At 39.8% G+C, this 15,793-nt stretch overlaps 1 protein-coding gene across 1 annotated transcript in view; it reads right to left on the bottom strand.

Moving 5' to 3' along the window:
• Positions 1-229: 229 nt before the first annotated feature.
• Positions 230-15,793, bottom strand: part of MALRD1 (MAM and LDL receptor class A domain containing 1) — a 253,534-nt gene continuing 237,970 nt past the window's right edge. Inside the window, exons 37-41 of the mRNA XM_065666535.1 lie at positions 15,454-15,527; positions 15,274-15,364; positions 2,761-2,836; positions 1,194-1,250; positions 230-475 (exon numbers count right to left, since the gene is read on the bottom strand). Of these exons, the coding sequence (XP_065522607.1) occupies positions 347-475; positions 1,194-1,250; positions 2,761-2,836; positions 15,274-15,364; positions 15,454-15,527 (427 nt within the window). The 3' untranslated portion in view covers positions 230-346. The remainder of the gene's footprint in view (positions 476-1,193; positions 1,251-2,760; positions 2,837-15,273; positions 15,365-15,453; positions 15,528-15,793) is intronic.

The following is a 15,793-nucleotide window of genomic DNA, read 5'->3' as shown; positions in this document are numbered from 1 at the left end:
ATATTGAAGTCATACTTTCTCAAATAAAATAGACATACTATTATGATTCCCAAACCTCAAGAATCTGGATTTGATTAAATATTTTATTAACATACTGGAATTTGAACTGTATGAATGTAAAATGAATTCATAGTTATAGTTACCAATCTCTTTCTGCACCAGCAGAAATGACAGAAGACTATATATATATGTTTTACATATGTATGGATTCCATTTTTAATATAGCTACTTTCTGAACATAATTATTTTAATAAAAAAGTTATTCTGTGAAGATGTATTAATTCATATTGCAAACACTATAATATCATGACATTTCAGATTTTAGAACAAATCTTCAGGCAAAGAGTTACAAGCAATATTGATCATGTTTTATGTCTGTTTTTACGGAACTGCATAATTTCTCCATGTCTTCTGATTCTTCACCATAGAGAGGATTTGGAAAAGAATTAGCATTCACATCTCCATTAAACGGATACTAAAAGGAAAAATATAGAATGAAATTTAAAAACAAAGTCATTCAATTCATTTGTTAGAATGGTCATATGAATGTCTATTCATTACAGAAATAACATATGATGTTAAGTTCAAAGAAAGCTATAAAATCTTTAAACATTTTAGACCAGATTTTCAGCTGATAAATATTAGCATGGCTCCACTGAATCCTTTACCTGCCATATATACCTGATCAAGTCATTTAAACCTTCTACATTTGTTCCCACTTGTCTCCAAAGCTCTTTCTCTATTACATTTACAGTAGCATTTGGAGGTAATCTGTGCACAATGGTGCAATTGCAGTGGCTCACTTATTTTGGTACATGGTATTGTAAATTTAAATGACAGGTTCTAATTTTCTTGAATGACGAATGTATAAGAAAAGTGATACTAAACTCTTCATGTAAGGACTTCTGTAGTTTGAAATATATTCTTCAGCATCTGCCTTACTGGAAAGTGTTGAACTACTGCATAGTGCAACAAGTAGCTGCAGTAAGCAACATTAATGGAATTACTTTTATGAAGTCCTCGTCAGCTAATCCAACCCTGGTCAACTTTCTCAGGTTTCCAGAGGTGCTAACATTATGAGTAGCAATATACCATTGACTTTAAGTGCCTTTTTACCTTTTCCTCTGCAAATGTATTTCATTTAATAGTCCAACACATGTCCTGCTTTAGAAGATAAATGTGTTATTACATACCTCATGCCATGGAGAAACACTGATTTGAACAGTGGGTGAGGTGGCATACCCAGGAGACTATAAAAAGGAAACAACTGCTTTAGAATATTTTTAGTGAGCTGCAAATAATATTATGAAAATATCCTTCCATGCGGCTGTCTGAGTAACACACTCTGGATTCAAAACTCTGAGGCAATATTACAGGCAAGTGTCTGGCAATGTTAAGCCTGCATGGTTTCAGTATTCAGAAAGGTCTGGGGATAACTGGTCTTTCTTTTAAAAACTTATAGATGATCACAAGTGAGTAACTTGTGAATATTCAGCTGGAGAGATGTTGTTTGTGTTTTACAGTTTGACTGGTGATGCACCATTCAGATTTAAGGCCAATCAGACTCAGTGAAAACTCATGACTCTTGTTTTCCCTTTTAAAGCAAGAATTAGTGAAAATACGTATTTTCCCAATCTTAATGGAAATAGAGGAAAATCTGGTATAGCACTGGGTTTCAATCACAGTGCCTGGGGCTGCCTTCTGTGAAAATGTCTCTCCTGACACTGATTCTGTTTTTCAAGTTGCTTTAAATGAAGCCTGTCAGGAATCTATTTCAATTAAAATAAAAATGTCCTGACAAATTGGACATGATTGTGATGGGAATGTTTCCAACTTAGAACTCTCACAGACCCCAACCTGTAAGTAAATTAATTTGATCTAATGTCTCTAAAATCAGGTGTAAGGAACTTTTTATAGAAAGTAAATGGCATGTCATAGTTAATCCTATTCAAAGCTGCATTAGAATCTTATATTACTGACTGTGAAAGGACAAGGAAGTTTTGTTTTCTGTTTTAAACAAAGCCTAGTCCTTTCAATGTTAATAAGGGTAGTATCAAAATAGGGCAGGAAGGATGATTTAAATATTTTTACTTTTTTTTTTTTTTTTCCCCTCTCCTTTTAACTCCAAGATGATTTGTCTGTGTTATTTTGAATGATAAATCAAATAACAGAGATAGCTGCAATGGCATTATAGAAATGTGTGACCAAGCATTTCTTTAGTGTCAAGATGAATTTAACAGTGATGCACATTTAAGGTATTGGGAAGTATTCTAAACTATTTAATTAATGTTGTGTGTGTGTACAAAGGCAACTTGGGTACCGAATCACACATTTTATGGCTTTTGGTGGTGGTGCTGGTTTTATTGGTTGGTTTTCCTTTTCTCTTTTTTTTTTTTTTTAATTTTTGTTTTGTTGGTTCCTGCCCCAAAATTAAAAGAGACAAGTCCCAGTGAGCTTTTTCTTCTATATGTCTGGCTAAAAATTTCATCCAACTTTCTTTTTCTTTTTCTGATTTAGAAGCCCACAGTCAGTATTAGTTACAAGCATGATGATGTTCTCAAAACTGAGCTGATTTCAAATCTGCCTATGTTTTGAAAATGCACTGGAACCAATCTGAGTGCTGCAGCAATTTTTACTTCTTACTTCTTTTAGTAAATAGCATTCAGTGAGGGAATATACAGTTTGTTTTAATGGAAAATTTATCTGAGAACTACAGCCTCTCATTTTTCTGAATGTATAGAAGCAGCTTTTGTTACTTACCTTTACTTTCCCAGATGAACTAAGGTCTTCATACAATGGGTTGGCAAACGAAGCATTAGTGGTTTCCTTCAGTTTCCTTGAAAAGTCAAGCAGACAACAAAACCACCCACACTATCACACAGGTTGTCAAAGAACCAAATCGTTTCAGGTTGAAAAGACTTAAGTCAAAAAGTATACATGGCTAAATACATCTCTGACTGAGCTCTACTGAAGTTAATGCAATTAAACTGATGTTCTGAGTGGGTCATTTGCAGGTTAAAATAATCGCTTTTCATTTGTTGCTGCTAAACATATACATGCTTTTGGATATGCATAGATTTATTGTTCATCAGTGTGAGCCACAGGTGAGGCACACTTCATGATTTCTTTTGCAAAGAACTGAAACCGGAATGGTTGTTTAGGAGGAAGGCACAGGTAGGCTACAGAACACCTTATAAGTTAAATCAGTGCAAGAACCTACATTTGACATTTAGATTAAGGCAGACACGGGACCTTGAAATCTTTCACAACAGTCTGCCAGAAAGTAATTCCTTCTAATGCCAGTCTCATAATTCAGTTTGATTACCTGACACAGCAATGTGGAGATCTAAATATTTTAATCCGTTGATTTGTTCATTTGATCTTAATCTTAATTGTAATATATCATGATATTCTGATGCTTTTAGTTAGTTTAGTGAAGTTATAATACATTAGGTTATTTATACAACGTGTATTTGCATACTAATCCTCCTGAATAAAGTACATAAAATATACATAGAATTGATTTTTTTACTGTAAAATCACACCATGACTCACAAAACCTGAAGCTCACAAAACCTGAGGCCAGAAGCAAACTCAGACATGAAGTTTTCAAGGAACATGGCTCTGCTTCTAAACTACTGCCCAGAGGGCCAGATTGTTATGCTTTAATTTTGGTGTGTCCTTTACATATTGCAAACCAGCTGTATGTCTTAATATGGCCATTAATCATGATACAGAATTAAGCACATCAATTCTGTTTACAGTCAGTGAAGATACTTCCAAAGGGTGACACAAGTCACACAATTCACAGTGGGAACCCCCTGTATTGTGACAATGCGAAATTACAAGGGAAGGGTCTGATTCTCTTCCATCCTGCTCTCCCCCATTGAATTTACGCAATTTGTGGAAGACATATATATTGCTTATATGGACAAGAACACACTGAGTACTTAGATCTGTCCTGAGAGCAGGAAGGGTACTGAGCACAGATCTCCAGCTTCCTCTGCAAAGAGGGTAACTAACCAGCAGGATACTGTGCCAAACTGTGGGCACCAAAAAGAGCACTGGTGGTTGAGTTCTTCAATAGCGTGCCTGGGGTTGCTATGTTTAATGCTGAAACCAGTCCTTTCTATGTGTGTGAGGTTTTGCCAAGCATGAAAATAGCTCAGGTTCAGCATATTTCAGGTGTCCCTCCACTTTGGGTCTGAATCATGAAAGAACGTAGGTAGTTGGGCACCTAATCCTAGGGACTATAGGATATGGGCACTGGCTGAATTTATGCTATCCAGTTTTAGGCAGTGAATGTGCTTTCTGAAGTTTTTTCCTGTTCATAGGAATCTTTCTGACAAAGTAGGGCTTTGGGAGTCACATGGAACATGTTACTTTACATGTAACATACATGTTACACTTACATGCACAAAGATGCAATAGATACCAATAACTATCTTTAAAAATTACTGAAATATTTTTGAATTACTTAAAGGTCATCAAAGAATATAAAAGTGAAAATTTAATCACATTTACACAAGACCTATAATCCATCAGTTGGATGAGGCAGTAATTGCTTGGGAACTGAGATGATGTATTCCAATTACTTTATATGTCATGCATACATCTTTACATACATGTAAAGACAACACATTCAATCCTTAAGTAATTAGAAATGTGAATCTTTCCTTATTAAAGAAAAGCAATGGTATGTCCACTCCAGTACTCTGTCACCAATACAGATACTGCTGAGGAAAACATTAAAGTGCAGTATCAGTCAGTGAGGTGAGTGTTGCCATCTGGTCATCATTTTAACCCAAATTTTAAACTGCTTGATTGAGCAGTTTAACTAAATGTATTACAGTGGCTTGAGTTAAGCTCATTCTTGCAGTGCTTGCTATTACTTGACGTAAGTGAAACATTGCCCTGATAGAAAATGATAGCTTATTGCTACAGTAAAGAGCAATATGCTCTTTACTGCTCTGGTAAAGAAGGGGAAGAGCAGTTTTGGTAGGACCCAGTCAGTTGCCAACACCTATAATAAATGCTCGGAACAATGTAGATATATTCCAGCTGCTCCAGCCAACAAGCCAGCTTCAATTGGAGCTCGGCTCAGGTGCCTCTATACAAACGCCCGTAGCATGGGGAACAAACAAGAGGAATTAGAGTTGTGTGGACTTCTACGGGGGTATGATATAATAGCCATCACAGAAACATGGTGGGATGGCTCCTATGACTGGAGTGTTGGAATGGAAGGTTACAGGCTCTTTAGAAAAGACAGGCCTGGCAGGCGGGGAGGGGGAGTTGTCCTTTATGTTAGGGATAGGCTGGAGAGTATGGAACTCTGTCTGGGGGCAGGTGAGCAGTTTACAGAGAGTTTGTGGGTCAGGGTTAAAGGGAAAACAGCCATGGGAGACATTACTGTGAGGATCTGTTACAGACCGCCTGATCAAGGAGAACCTGTGGATGAAGCACTCTACAGACAGATAGGAAAAGCCTCGCGCTCGCAGGCCCTTGTTCTCATGGGGGATTTCAACCACCCGGACATCTGTTGGAACGATGGCACTGCATGGCACAAGCAATCCAGGAGGTTCCTCGATTGTGTGGAAGACAACTTCCTTCTGCAAGTAATAGAGGAGCCGACAAGGAGAGGTGCCATGCTTAACCTCGTGCTCAGCAACAGGGAAGGGCTTGTTGAGAATGTGGTACTCCAGGGCAGCCTTGGATGCAGCGACCACGAGATGGTCGAATTTGAGATCCACAGGAGAGTGAGAAGAGCGTGCAGCAAGCTCACTGCCCTGGACTTCAAGAGAGCAGACTTTGGCCTCTTCAGGAGCCTGCTTAGTAAGGTTCCATGGGATATAGCCCTGGAGGGCAGGGGGGCCCAAGGCAGTTGGTTGATATTCAAGGATCACCTGCTCCAAGCTCAGGAGTGCTGCATCCCAACTAGAAGGAAGTGCAGCAGGAGGGCCAGAAGACCTCCTTGGATGGATAAGGAGATGCTGAGGAAAATTCAAAGGAAAAAAGAGGCTTATAAAAAAATGGAAGCAAGGACAGACCGCCTGGGTAGAGTACAGGGATGTTGTCCGGGAAGCTAGGGACCAGGTTAGGAAGGCTAAGGCCCAGTTACAATTAAACTTAGCCAGGGATGTTAAAGATAACAGGAAGGGATTCTACAGGTATGTAGCAACCAAAAAACACACTAGGGACAACATAGGCCCCCTGAGGAAGCTCTCGGGAGAACTGGCTACACAGGATTTGGAGAAGGCTGAGGTTTTGAATGACTTCTTTGCCTTGGTCTTCACTGGCAAAGGCTCTGACTGCACCACCCAGGTCTTAGAAGGTAGATGCAGGGACTGTGAGAATGAAGACCTTGGGCCCACTGTAGGAGAGGATATCTTTCGAGACCATCTTAAAAATCTGAACGCGCACAAGTCCATGGGACCTGATGAAATCCATCCACAGGTCCTGAAGGAGCTGGTGAATGAAGTTGCTAAGCCACTGGCCATCATATTTGAAAAGTCATGGCAGTCAGATGAAGTTCCCGACAACTGGAAAAAGGGAAATATAACCCCCATTTTCAAGAAGGGGAAAATGGAAGACCCGGGGAATTACAGACCAGTCAGTCTCACCTCTGTGCCTGGTAAAATCTTGGAGCACATTCTCCTGGAAGGCACGCTAAGGCACATGAAAAACAACAAGGTGCTTGGTGACAGCCAGCATGGCTTCACTAAGGGGAAATCCTGCCTGACCAATTTGGTGGCCTTCTATGATGGGGCTACGGAACTGATGGACAAGGGTAAAGCAGTTGATGTCATCTACCTGGACTTGTGCAAAGCGTTCAACACTGTCCCACACAACATCCTTCTCTCTAAATTGGAGAGATATCAATTTGATGGATGGACCACTCAGCAGATAAAGAACTGGCTGGATGGCCACACACAAAGAGTTGTGGTCAATGTCTCGATGTCCGGCTGGAGAGCAGTAACAAGTGGTGTCCCTCAGGGATCGGTGTTGGGACCAGTCTTGTTTAACATCTTTGTTGGTGACATGGACAGTGGGATTGAGTGCACCCTCAGCAAGTTTGCCGATGGCACCAAACTGTGTGGTTCAGTTGATACGCTGGAGGGAAGGGATGCCATCCAGAGGGACCTTGACACGCTTGTGAGGTGGGCTGATGCCAACCTCATGAAGTTCAACCATGACAAGTGCAAGGTCCTACACCTGGGTCAGAGCAATCCCAGGCACAGCTACAGATTGGGCAAAGAAGAGATTCAGAGCGGCCCTGCAGAGAAGGACTTGGGGGTGCTGGTCGATGAGAAAATGAACATGAGCTGGCTTCAGTGTGCACTCGCGGCCCAGAAAGCCAGCCGTATCCTGGGCTGCATCAAAAGGAGCATGACCAGCAGGTTGAAGGAGGTGATCCTGCCCCTCTACTCTGCTCTTGTGAGACCTCACTTGGAGTCTGTACAGTTCTGGTGTCCTCAACATAAAAAGGACATGGAACTGTTGGAACAAACCCAGAGGAGGGCCACGAGGATGATGAGGGTATTGGAGCACCTCGCATATGAAGATAGGCTGAGAAAGTTGGGGCTGTTCAGCCTGGAGAAGAGAAGGCTGCTTGGAGATCTCATAGCAGCCTTCCAGTATCTGAAGAGGGCCTATAGGGATGCTGGTGAGGGACTCTTTGTCAGGGACTGTAGTGACAGGACAAGGGGTAATGGGTTAAAACTTAAACATGGGAAGTTTAGATTGGATATAAGGAGGAAATTCTTTCCTGCTAGGGTGGTGAGGCACTGGAATGGGTTGCCCAGGGAAGTTGTAAGTGCTCCATCCCTGGCAGTGTTCAAGGCCAGGTTGGATGAAGCCTTGGGTGACATGGTTTAGTGTGAGGTGTCCCTGCCCATGACAGGGGGTTTGGAACTAGATGATCTTGAGGTCCTTTCCAACCCTAACTATTCTATGATTCTATGCCTATCGAAGGTCTCAATATGGGCAGAAAGTTATATATGTCTTACTACTGTACAGTAAGGGCAATGTTAGTTCATCATTCACAGGAATTATGGTCCAGAATAATCAATCACTATGAAATGTTTGTAAATCTCATTTATGAGAAAAACCCATAAATTGCAAGTTCATAAGACTGTACCACACAGGTTTAAAAATGCTGAGCATAACATGGTTTAGGGAAAAAAAAAAGACTCAAACGTGTGGGTAAGGCAGCTCAGACAGAACTGGATTTTCTAACATACCCAGAAATACCACAGTAGGAGAGGAGAGGATTAATCATTTTGGGATTAGGCCACATGGGTCATAGCTTTGCTAAGCTCATCTGCATTCTTTACTAGCAAAAACTAATGCCTTGTCATAGGTTTCTCCTCCATAGCTCCACAGAGATGGGAGAAAGCTTTATGCTCCACAAAATACCTGACAGTGTATAAAGGCACTCCTGAGTAACATCATTCTATTTAATGGAAAATCGGAGTATCTAGATTTCTTTTGTTTGGAAGTAACAGCTCAGAATTTTGTACTTTTCAATGTACCTTTCAATGAAAAATACAATATTCTTTTTAGATAGTATTCAAATTTGTAGGAAATACAGTAATAGAAGAATTTTTACCATCAGGCCCACAACAATGACAAAATTCTAGAGGACCAAAGTTTTAATTACAATTAAGCTCCTAAAAGGGGTAAATGGGTTAAACCTTAAACAAGGGAGATTTAGGTTGGATATAAGGAAGAAATTCTTTGCTGTCAGAGCGGTGAGTCACTTGAGCAGGTTGCCCAAGGAAGTTGTGAATGCTCTGTCCCTGGCAGCGTTCAAGGCCAGGGCTTTGAGCAACCTGGTCTATTGGAAGATGATACTAAGGCCCTTTCCAATCCAAACCATCCTATGATTCTGTAATCCTTTAAAAGAATTCTTTATAGAGGTTCTAAATCTTCTGTTCTAAACAGAAACTATAACTCAAGATCTCAATTTGCAAAGCATTTAAAAAACCTTTTGAACTAAATTTAGTTTTGCAGAAGTAGGCTGTATTTGGCACATCCCACAGAAGGAATGGGAAGCATGATGCAAGGAGGGCAGTCTTTTGAAAAGCTGCATTTAGAATCATCTACATGTCATTTTGATATTTGATTAGGCTGTTGACACGCTATCTGGGCTTCTTGGGTCTGTACTTCGTACCTGTTAAGTCACTTTAGAAAACTGTACTTAAAAAAAATCCCCAGTCTTTGCATCTGTCGGTGATCTGGAAGGATACGGACTGAGTGATTTGCTCTGTTCCAGCATGTCACCTCCTGTTTCTTTGAAAACTTTCCTACATGTGGCAGTTGTGAGATGTACATTTCGAAAAACTGAAGACTTCTGACTATAGCACTGGGTTTCATCCCTTGGGAAAAAGATATTCTACGGAAGAAGGAATGGCTTTGGATACCAGCATTAGACTAATAACACAACTCCCAAACAAGTTACCCCTGCTGCTTCCTAGTTTTATGTTGTTGTTGGGGTTTTTTTGTCTCGTAAAACTCCACCTTTTTCTCTCATTCTACGAGAAGAGTATCTGTCTGCAATCCAGCTCACAAACTGAAAATCATTCAATAAATGTCATTTATTTATTCCACGGGAGGCTCTCCAAGTGGATCTGAAGGACTGACGGGGTTCATCACTGGCTATGCCTCTGTTCCTATATTCCAAAGACTTGTCACACTGTTTATCACTTTGGAATATAGGAACAGAGGCATAGCCAGTGATGAACTCCGTCAGTCCTTCAGATCCACTTGGAGAGCCTTCCGTGGAATACACTGTCAATTTCTCCACACCAGACTTCCAGAAGGGTATGGTCTAATTGGAGAAAGTCCTGGCAACAGCAACTGTTATCATTGTGATTGTAAAAAACCTTAACCATGGAGAAAGACGAAGAACACTGAGCCTGTTTAATCTAAAAAAAGCAGACTGTAAGGAGGCATAACAACTGCCTTCAAGTACAAAACAAGCTTTCTGCAACAAGGAAGGGAATGATCTGTTCTTGCCCATGGTGAATAGGAATGAACTTAGGTGCTAAACAGGCATATCAGCAATTAGGAAAAAAAAAGCTTTCTAAGAATAAACTTTGTTTCTAGCTAGGGTATCAAGATTGGCTGACAATGCCACCAAATTCATGTTGCTAAAGATCTTTAAGTGCAAATCCAGAAGCAATACAATTGAGTCTGTCCTGTGGCAGGATGAAAAATGGCCTTTGTGATTCTCATTTTCCCTTGATTTTCTATCATTTTGAAATATTTTCTCAGTGCACCTCAGTTTTTCACTCTGTTGCCCGTGTGGCAAGACACATTATTGATATGCTTTGGAAAAATTAATGTTCTGTGTTCGTTATGACTGACAGGACTGATAATAGCTGTGATACATTCGCATTGCAGCTGATGGCACAGATCAAGAACAGGAAAGGAACAAACTGAAAGGATTCAGGACATTGACTGCTTTGAAAGCAATAGGAAATAATAATAGTTTAGCTGGGTGGAAAGTCACTCACTTTTCACATTCTCAATTTTTAAAGTAAAATGAAGCATGAGAAGGTAGCTGCAATAAAATGGAAGCTAAACTGAAGCTTTTCTTCTATTTGGTCAATAAGGACAGATGTCACTGAAGGAGTGGAGTAACTGGCAGCTTTCCCTTCTGGACTAGAAAACATCATCTCTGGAGCAAGAACAGGAATGGGAGAAATTTATAAGCTTCCTCTCATTTGAGGTTTCTAGACAAAAGCTTCGCATATCCCCAGCTGGTAGCTGGGAAGTAGCTTGCATATCTGAATGCTATCATGGTAATGAAGCACACTGCTTCCAAGCCATGTGATGGGCTGGTTTTGTCCTGTAGGAAGTGAACTTATATGATGACTTCCAGTGACTTCTACTTGGGCACTGAGGAGTTTAAAGTCTGCAGATCAGAGATGAAATTCTGACAAAGGAAGGAGAAGAAGGAGGAAGCAAAGAGGAAGCAGGACATTCTTTCTGGATTGAAAGGAGGGGTTAAGGCACTTTCGATCTTTCCAGTGAAGAAAGAGAGCAACAAATGTAACTCCCAGATCCTCAACAGTGTTAGTGACAACTTCTTAGCCAGCAACTGTCTAGGGGGTCACCAGGCTACTCCTACTGTTTGCTACCTGGCTTTCTGGTGAAAAAATTGGTTCTATTGGAAACGGAATACTTTCCCTAAACTCTTGCGCACACTCTTCTGCTGTTTCCACTGAGGTGTAGATGGGTCTGGATTCCATCTTAAAATGCTCTGGGAGCTAGCACCTACTATTTTTAATGTGCCTCTGGAGAACCATCTGTCAATGCGTGCATGTGTGGTCCTATATGAGAAAAGAGAAAGAAGACATTACTAGAAATTATTAAAAAATAGCAGTAAATACAGGCTCAAGTGTGTGAAAGATTCCCTGTGAAACAATGTCCAAGCGGGCCTAGAATGCCTCTAGTGCCTAATGACTCTAAGAAAACAATGGGAGACTAAAGCAACAAGGGAGACCAAAAGCAGATACAAGCCTTTGAAGTGAAAAGGAATCGTAGGAAAGTATCATTCGTGTGTACAGTTAAATTCCTCTAGCTCATCAAATCCCCTTAAAAAAAATCAGGAGTAAAATTTCATGCCTCTGTGTGGTGCTGTCACATTGTAAATTTTACAGATTTATGCAAACACAAGTCACTTCTTACTCTTATGCTTCATCTTAAAGAACCAAACTTCAGTATGGTAATACTGGTTTTATTTTGACTACTCACTTCTTATTACTGATTAAGCAGTTAAGGAAAAACTTGCCTCATTTACTACTGTGTTTCCAGCTGTGATTTCTGTTTAACAAACAATGCTAGGCACTCAGTATTTGAAGAAGGAGAGACAAATGGCCTGGATGAGCTTATCTTCTCGAATTCAAAGTTTCAGATTTCATCATTTTCACAATTCCACAATCAATTTCCCACTTATTAGCTAGATTATTTCTTGATAAGATGCTATAAAATGCATTTTTAACTCACATGCTAAGTCAACTGTGATTAAAAACAATATAAAAGGTAAAGAAAAGTGCTTATTCTATACCATGGGCAAAATGATTTGACAGTCTTTATCAGTTCCTATAGGTAAACCTGGAACCACAGAAATTTCTGTCATCATAACTTACCTTTTTGGCAGCTCCAGTGAAAACAATCAAGACCAGAATGATCTTTGCTCTGTAAGTTACTTAACTCTGTTTTACAGCTCTGATTCTCTTCATGTCAGGGCTGTAATATTTTCTTACTATATAGTAAGATACTCATTCATCCCTGTTTTATTACATACATAATAGGGCACTTTAGTGTTTGGCATCTATTGCAATAAGGTAACTTTTCGTGTATAAAAAAGACTTTTTTTTTTAGTGTATATAATTACAGGAAAAGAAAAAATATTTCTTGAACTTAGATATGTGAGTAAAAGAGAGGTGGATGGCAGCATAATAACCCTTAAGTAACCCCATGAAAGAAAAAGGTAAAAGGGAGTGTTTAGAGCAAAGAAGTAGCATAAAGGAAAATAATATTTTTTTATTAAAACATCATCAAACTTCAGAAAAACATTAGACTTTTTTTTAATATAATTTGAAATTACAAAAAAAAAAAAAAATCAAGAAGCTCCTACAACACAGCTAATCCTGCATTTCTGAGGTGCCTTTCTATATGTGTACCTTTGCAGGTTGTATAAATATGAATGAATAGTCTTAAAGCCCTTATAAACTGAGATAAGAAGATGCTGTCATTCCCATTTTACAGAAGAAGAAGGAGACATAAAGAAATTAGGTGAAGCTATGCACTCAATTAACAGTAGCACAACCTTCAACATTTTGCTTCTGTGCTCATGTGACAACTCTACCTGTCAAGGGTAGCATGCAGTGTTAGGAGACATGTCAGCAACAATTATGTCAGGACAGGAGTCAGCACAATTTAGTAGATAGTTTGGGAGATAGGAATATCCCCAAAGAGAAAAAAGTCTATAGCAGAGCAAAAGTTTAAAGGTAAAGAGACAGATTTGAAGATGAATTCTGGAGAAGAAAATGAGGGGTGAAGGATATCTAACATCATGAAAATGGACAAGGCAATGCACAATAGGAATGGCTGAAAGGGAGGAATCACAGAATCACAGAATCCCAAGGGTTGGAAGGGACCTAGGTATTTACTGGCAAGGAAGGATCTGGCAAAGTCCAGAGATAGGCAGAGAAGAAATAGAAGTGTTAGAGCAAGATAAGAAATAGGGAAAAAAAAATCTTAGGGAGGACAGAGGAAGCAGAGATTATTAGAGGGATGACAGGAAGGGCTAGGAAATATATCTGTGAAATAATAAACAGGCAGTCTAAGGCACTTGAAATAAACTTTGAAGTAAACTTTCACCAATTTATCTGATTTTTTTCCTTTACTGAGGATGCACTATGCAGTAGGATGTCAGAAGATAATTCAGTTGCTATTTGCACAGTACTAAGAGCAAGCACAGTACTTGAAAGAAGAAATACAGATTTGGAAAAAAAAAATCACCAGCTAGAGGACTCATTCACTACAAGCAAGACAGGTCCTTGAACCACAATCCAAGAGGTCTGTACCAGGGTGATCCTAGTGCAAGATGACAGTATCAGACAATGAGTGTAAGACAAAAAAGGTAGGGGGTGGAAGCAACAGATAAGGTGACATTGGTGCTACATATCTAAAGGACCACTGGTTAAAATGGCTATTACAAGATTAATATAGAAAGTCAGATTGTGAGTGTGTCTGTAGTAACTAAATAAGAGGGGACAAAAGCTACGATTTGTAAAAAAAGTGAAATTCTGCAGCCTGACAACTTGTATTTTTTCTAATCTATTGAAGCTTTCTATGAAAACCCCATAAAGCAGAAAAAATCCACTTTTATTCCATTCACTTATCACAGGGAAAAAGAAAGTTCTCAGATGTGTGTAAATATTGAAATACTTAGGGAAAAAATGTTCCACCAGGAGCACGTGGTACTCAGTAGCTTCAGGCAAAGCAGTAAATATACCTGTAAGAAACTAATTTGGCATCAGAGGTTTCAGGAAACCACCTGTTGCTAAACTGGAGAGGCATGGATTTGACAGATGGACCACACAGTGGATAAGGAGTTGGCTGAATCATCACATTCAGTGTTGTCATCAGTGGCTAAAGGTCCAAGTGAAGACTAGTGATAAGTGATGTTCCTCAGGTGTCAGTATTGGGACTGGTGCTATTTAACATGTTTTTGGTAACATGGACAGTGGGATTGTGTCAGCAAGTTTGCCGACATCTCCAAGCTGTGTGGTTAAGTCAACATGCTGGAGGGATGTCATCCAGTGGGACTTTGACAGGCTTGAGAGGTGGGCAGGTGCCAACATCATGAAGCCCAAGTGCAAGGTCACGCACGTGGGTAGGGGCAATCTCAAGAAAAAATACAGGCTGGGAGGAAAATGGATTGAAAGCAGCTATGAGGAGAAAGAACTGGGTGTGTTGGTTGGCGAGAAGATCAACATGAGCCGACGGTGTGGGCTTTTATCCCAGAAAGCCAGGCATATGCTGGGCTGCATTAAAAAGACTGTGGCCAGCAGGTCAAGTGAGGAGATTCTCCCCCTCTGCTCTGCTCTCGTGAGACCCCACCTGGAGTACTGTGTTCGGCTCCTGTCACTACAAGTGCCTGCAATGACAGGTCAAGGGGGGATGGACTTAAATGGGAAGTGGGGAGATTTAGATTAGAAATTCTTTATTGTGAAGGTGCTGAGGCACTGGCACAGGTTGCCCATAGAAGTTATGGCTGCCCCATCCTTGCCAGTATTCAAGGCTAGTTTGGACGGGGCTTTGAGCAACCTGATGTAGTGGAAGGTTGTAGTGGCAGGAGTTTGTAACTAGATGATCTTCAAGGTCCCTACCAACCCAAACTATGCTATGATTCTGTAATTCTTTAAATACCTCCTATTTTTCATATTTAACCATTGTGTACAAAAATCAGGGCTACTGCAGTTAAGGTGGATGAATTATGAACTTCTAAGTTTTAGAATAACCAAACAATGTTGCAATAAAAACATTCTAAGCAGTCAAATGATAACTTATTGTTTCCAGACTGGGGTCCACTAAGGTCAGCTTCTGTTGCAATTCTAGGTTTTATGCCTAGTGTTGCATATGAAGGCAAACAGACTGAGGGAAGATTTAAAAGTTGAAACCAATGAGACAGGGCAGTTAGCCATTGCTTTGTGCCACATTTGTGTCTGCTTTATGCAAAATAAAAGTTTCACTTACATTTCTGGCACTTTCTTCTTCTTAAAGAAATACAAGGCAGCAGCTGTAATTTTAATCAGCAAGAAACCGATACCCAACCCAATCCAAATATCTGCAAAATCAGAGAAATCAAAGACAGAAGTAAGTACAATGAAACAGTCAAAGAATGAATTGAAAGATATTTCTTTCTTACAGACCCACCATTTTGAAGGAGACTTGAAGTTGGAGGCTTAACACTTTTGTGGCAACGGTTTCCTTTCCATTCTTTTTCACATCTGTGAATAAAACAATTTTTGAAAATGGGAGAAGCAAAGAACATAAAGTGACAAGCACACAAGAAATGCAAATCCTTTTGAGCACTTTTGCCAGAGACTAAAGCTTACCCAAGAATCACAAACAGCAGCATCAAATTTAATAGAATGAAATATAAGTGAGAAACACACACACACACACACAAGAAAAAGAAAATGAAACAAAGTTCAGAGATTAGAATTGATTGCCTTCTCTGGGTGCCATCATATTATTTTCCCACAGCAAAAGA

Source organism: Lathamus discolor, chromosome 2 (assembly GCF_037157495.1).
Source record: "Lathamus discolor isolate bLatDis1 chromosome 2, bLatDis1.hap1, whole genome shotgun sequence".
Taxonomy (NCBI): Eukaryota; Metazoa; Chordata; class Aves; order Psittaciformes; family Psittacidae; genus Lathamus; species Lathamus discolor.
Note: the sequence above shows the minus strand (reverse complement) of the source record. Positions and strands in the feature narration are given on the sequence as shown.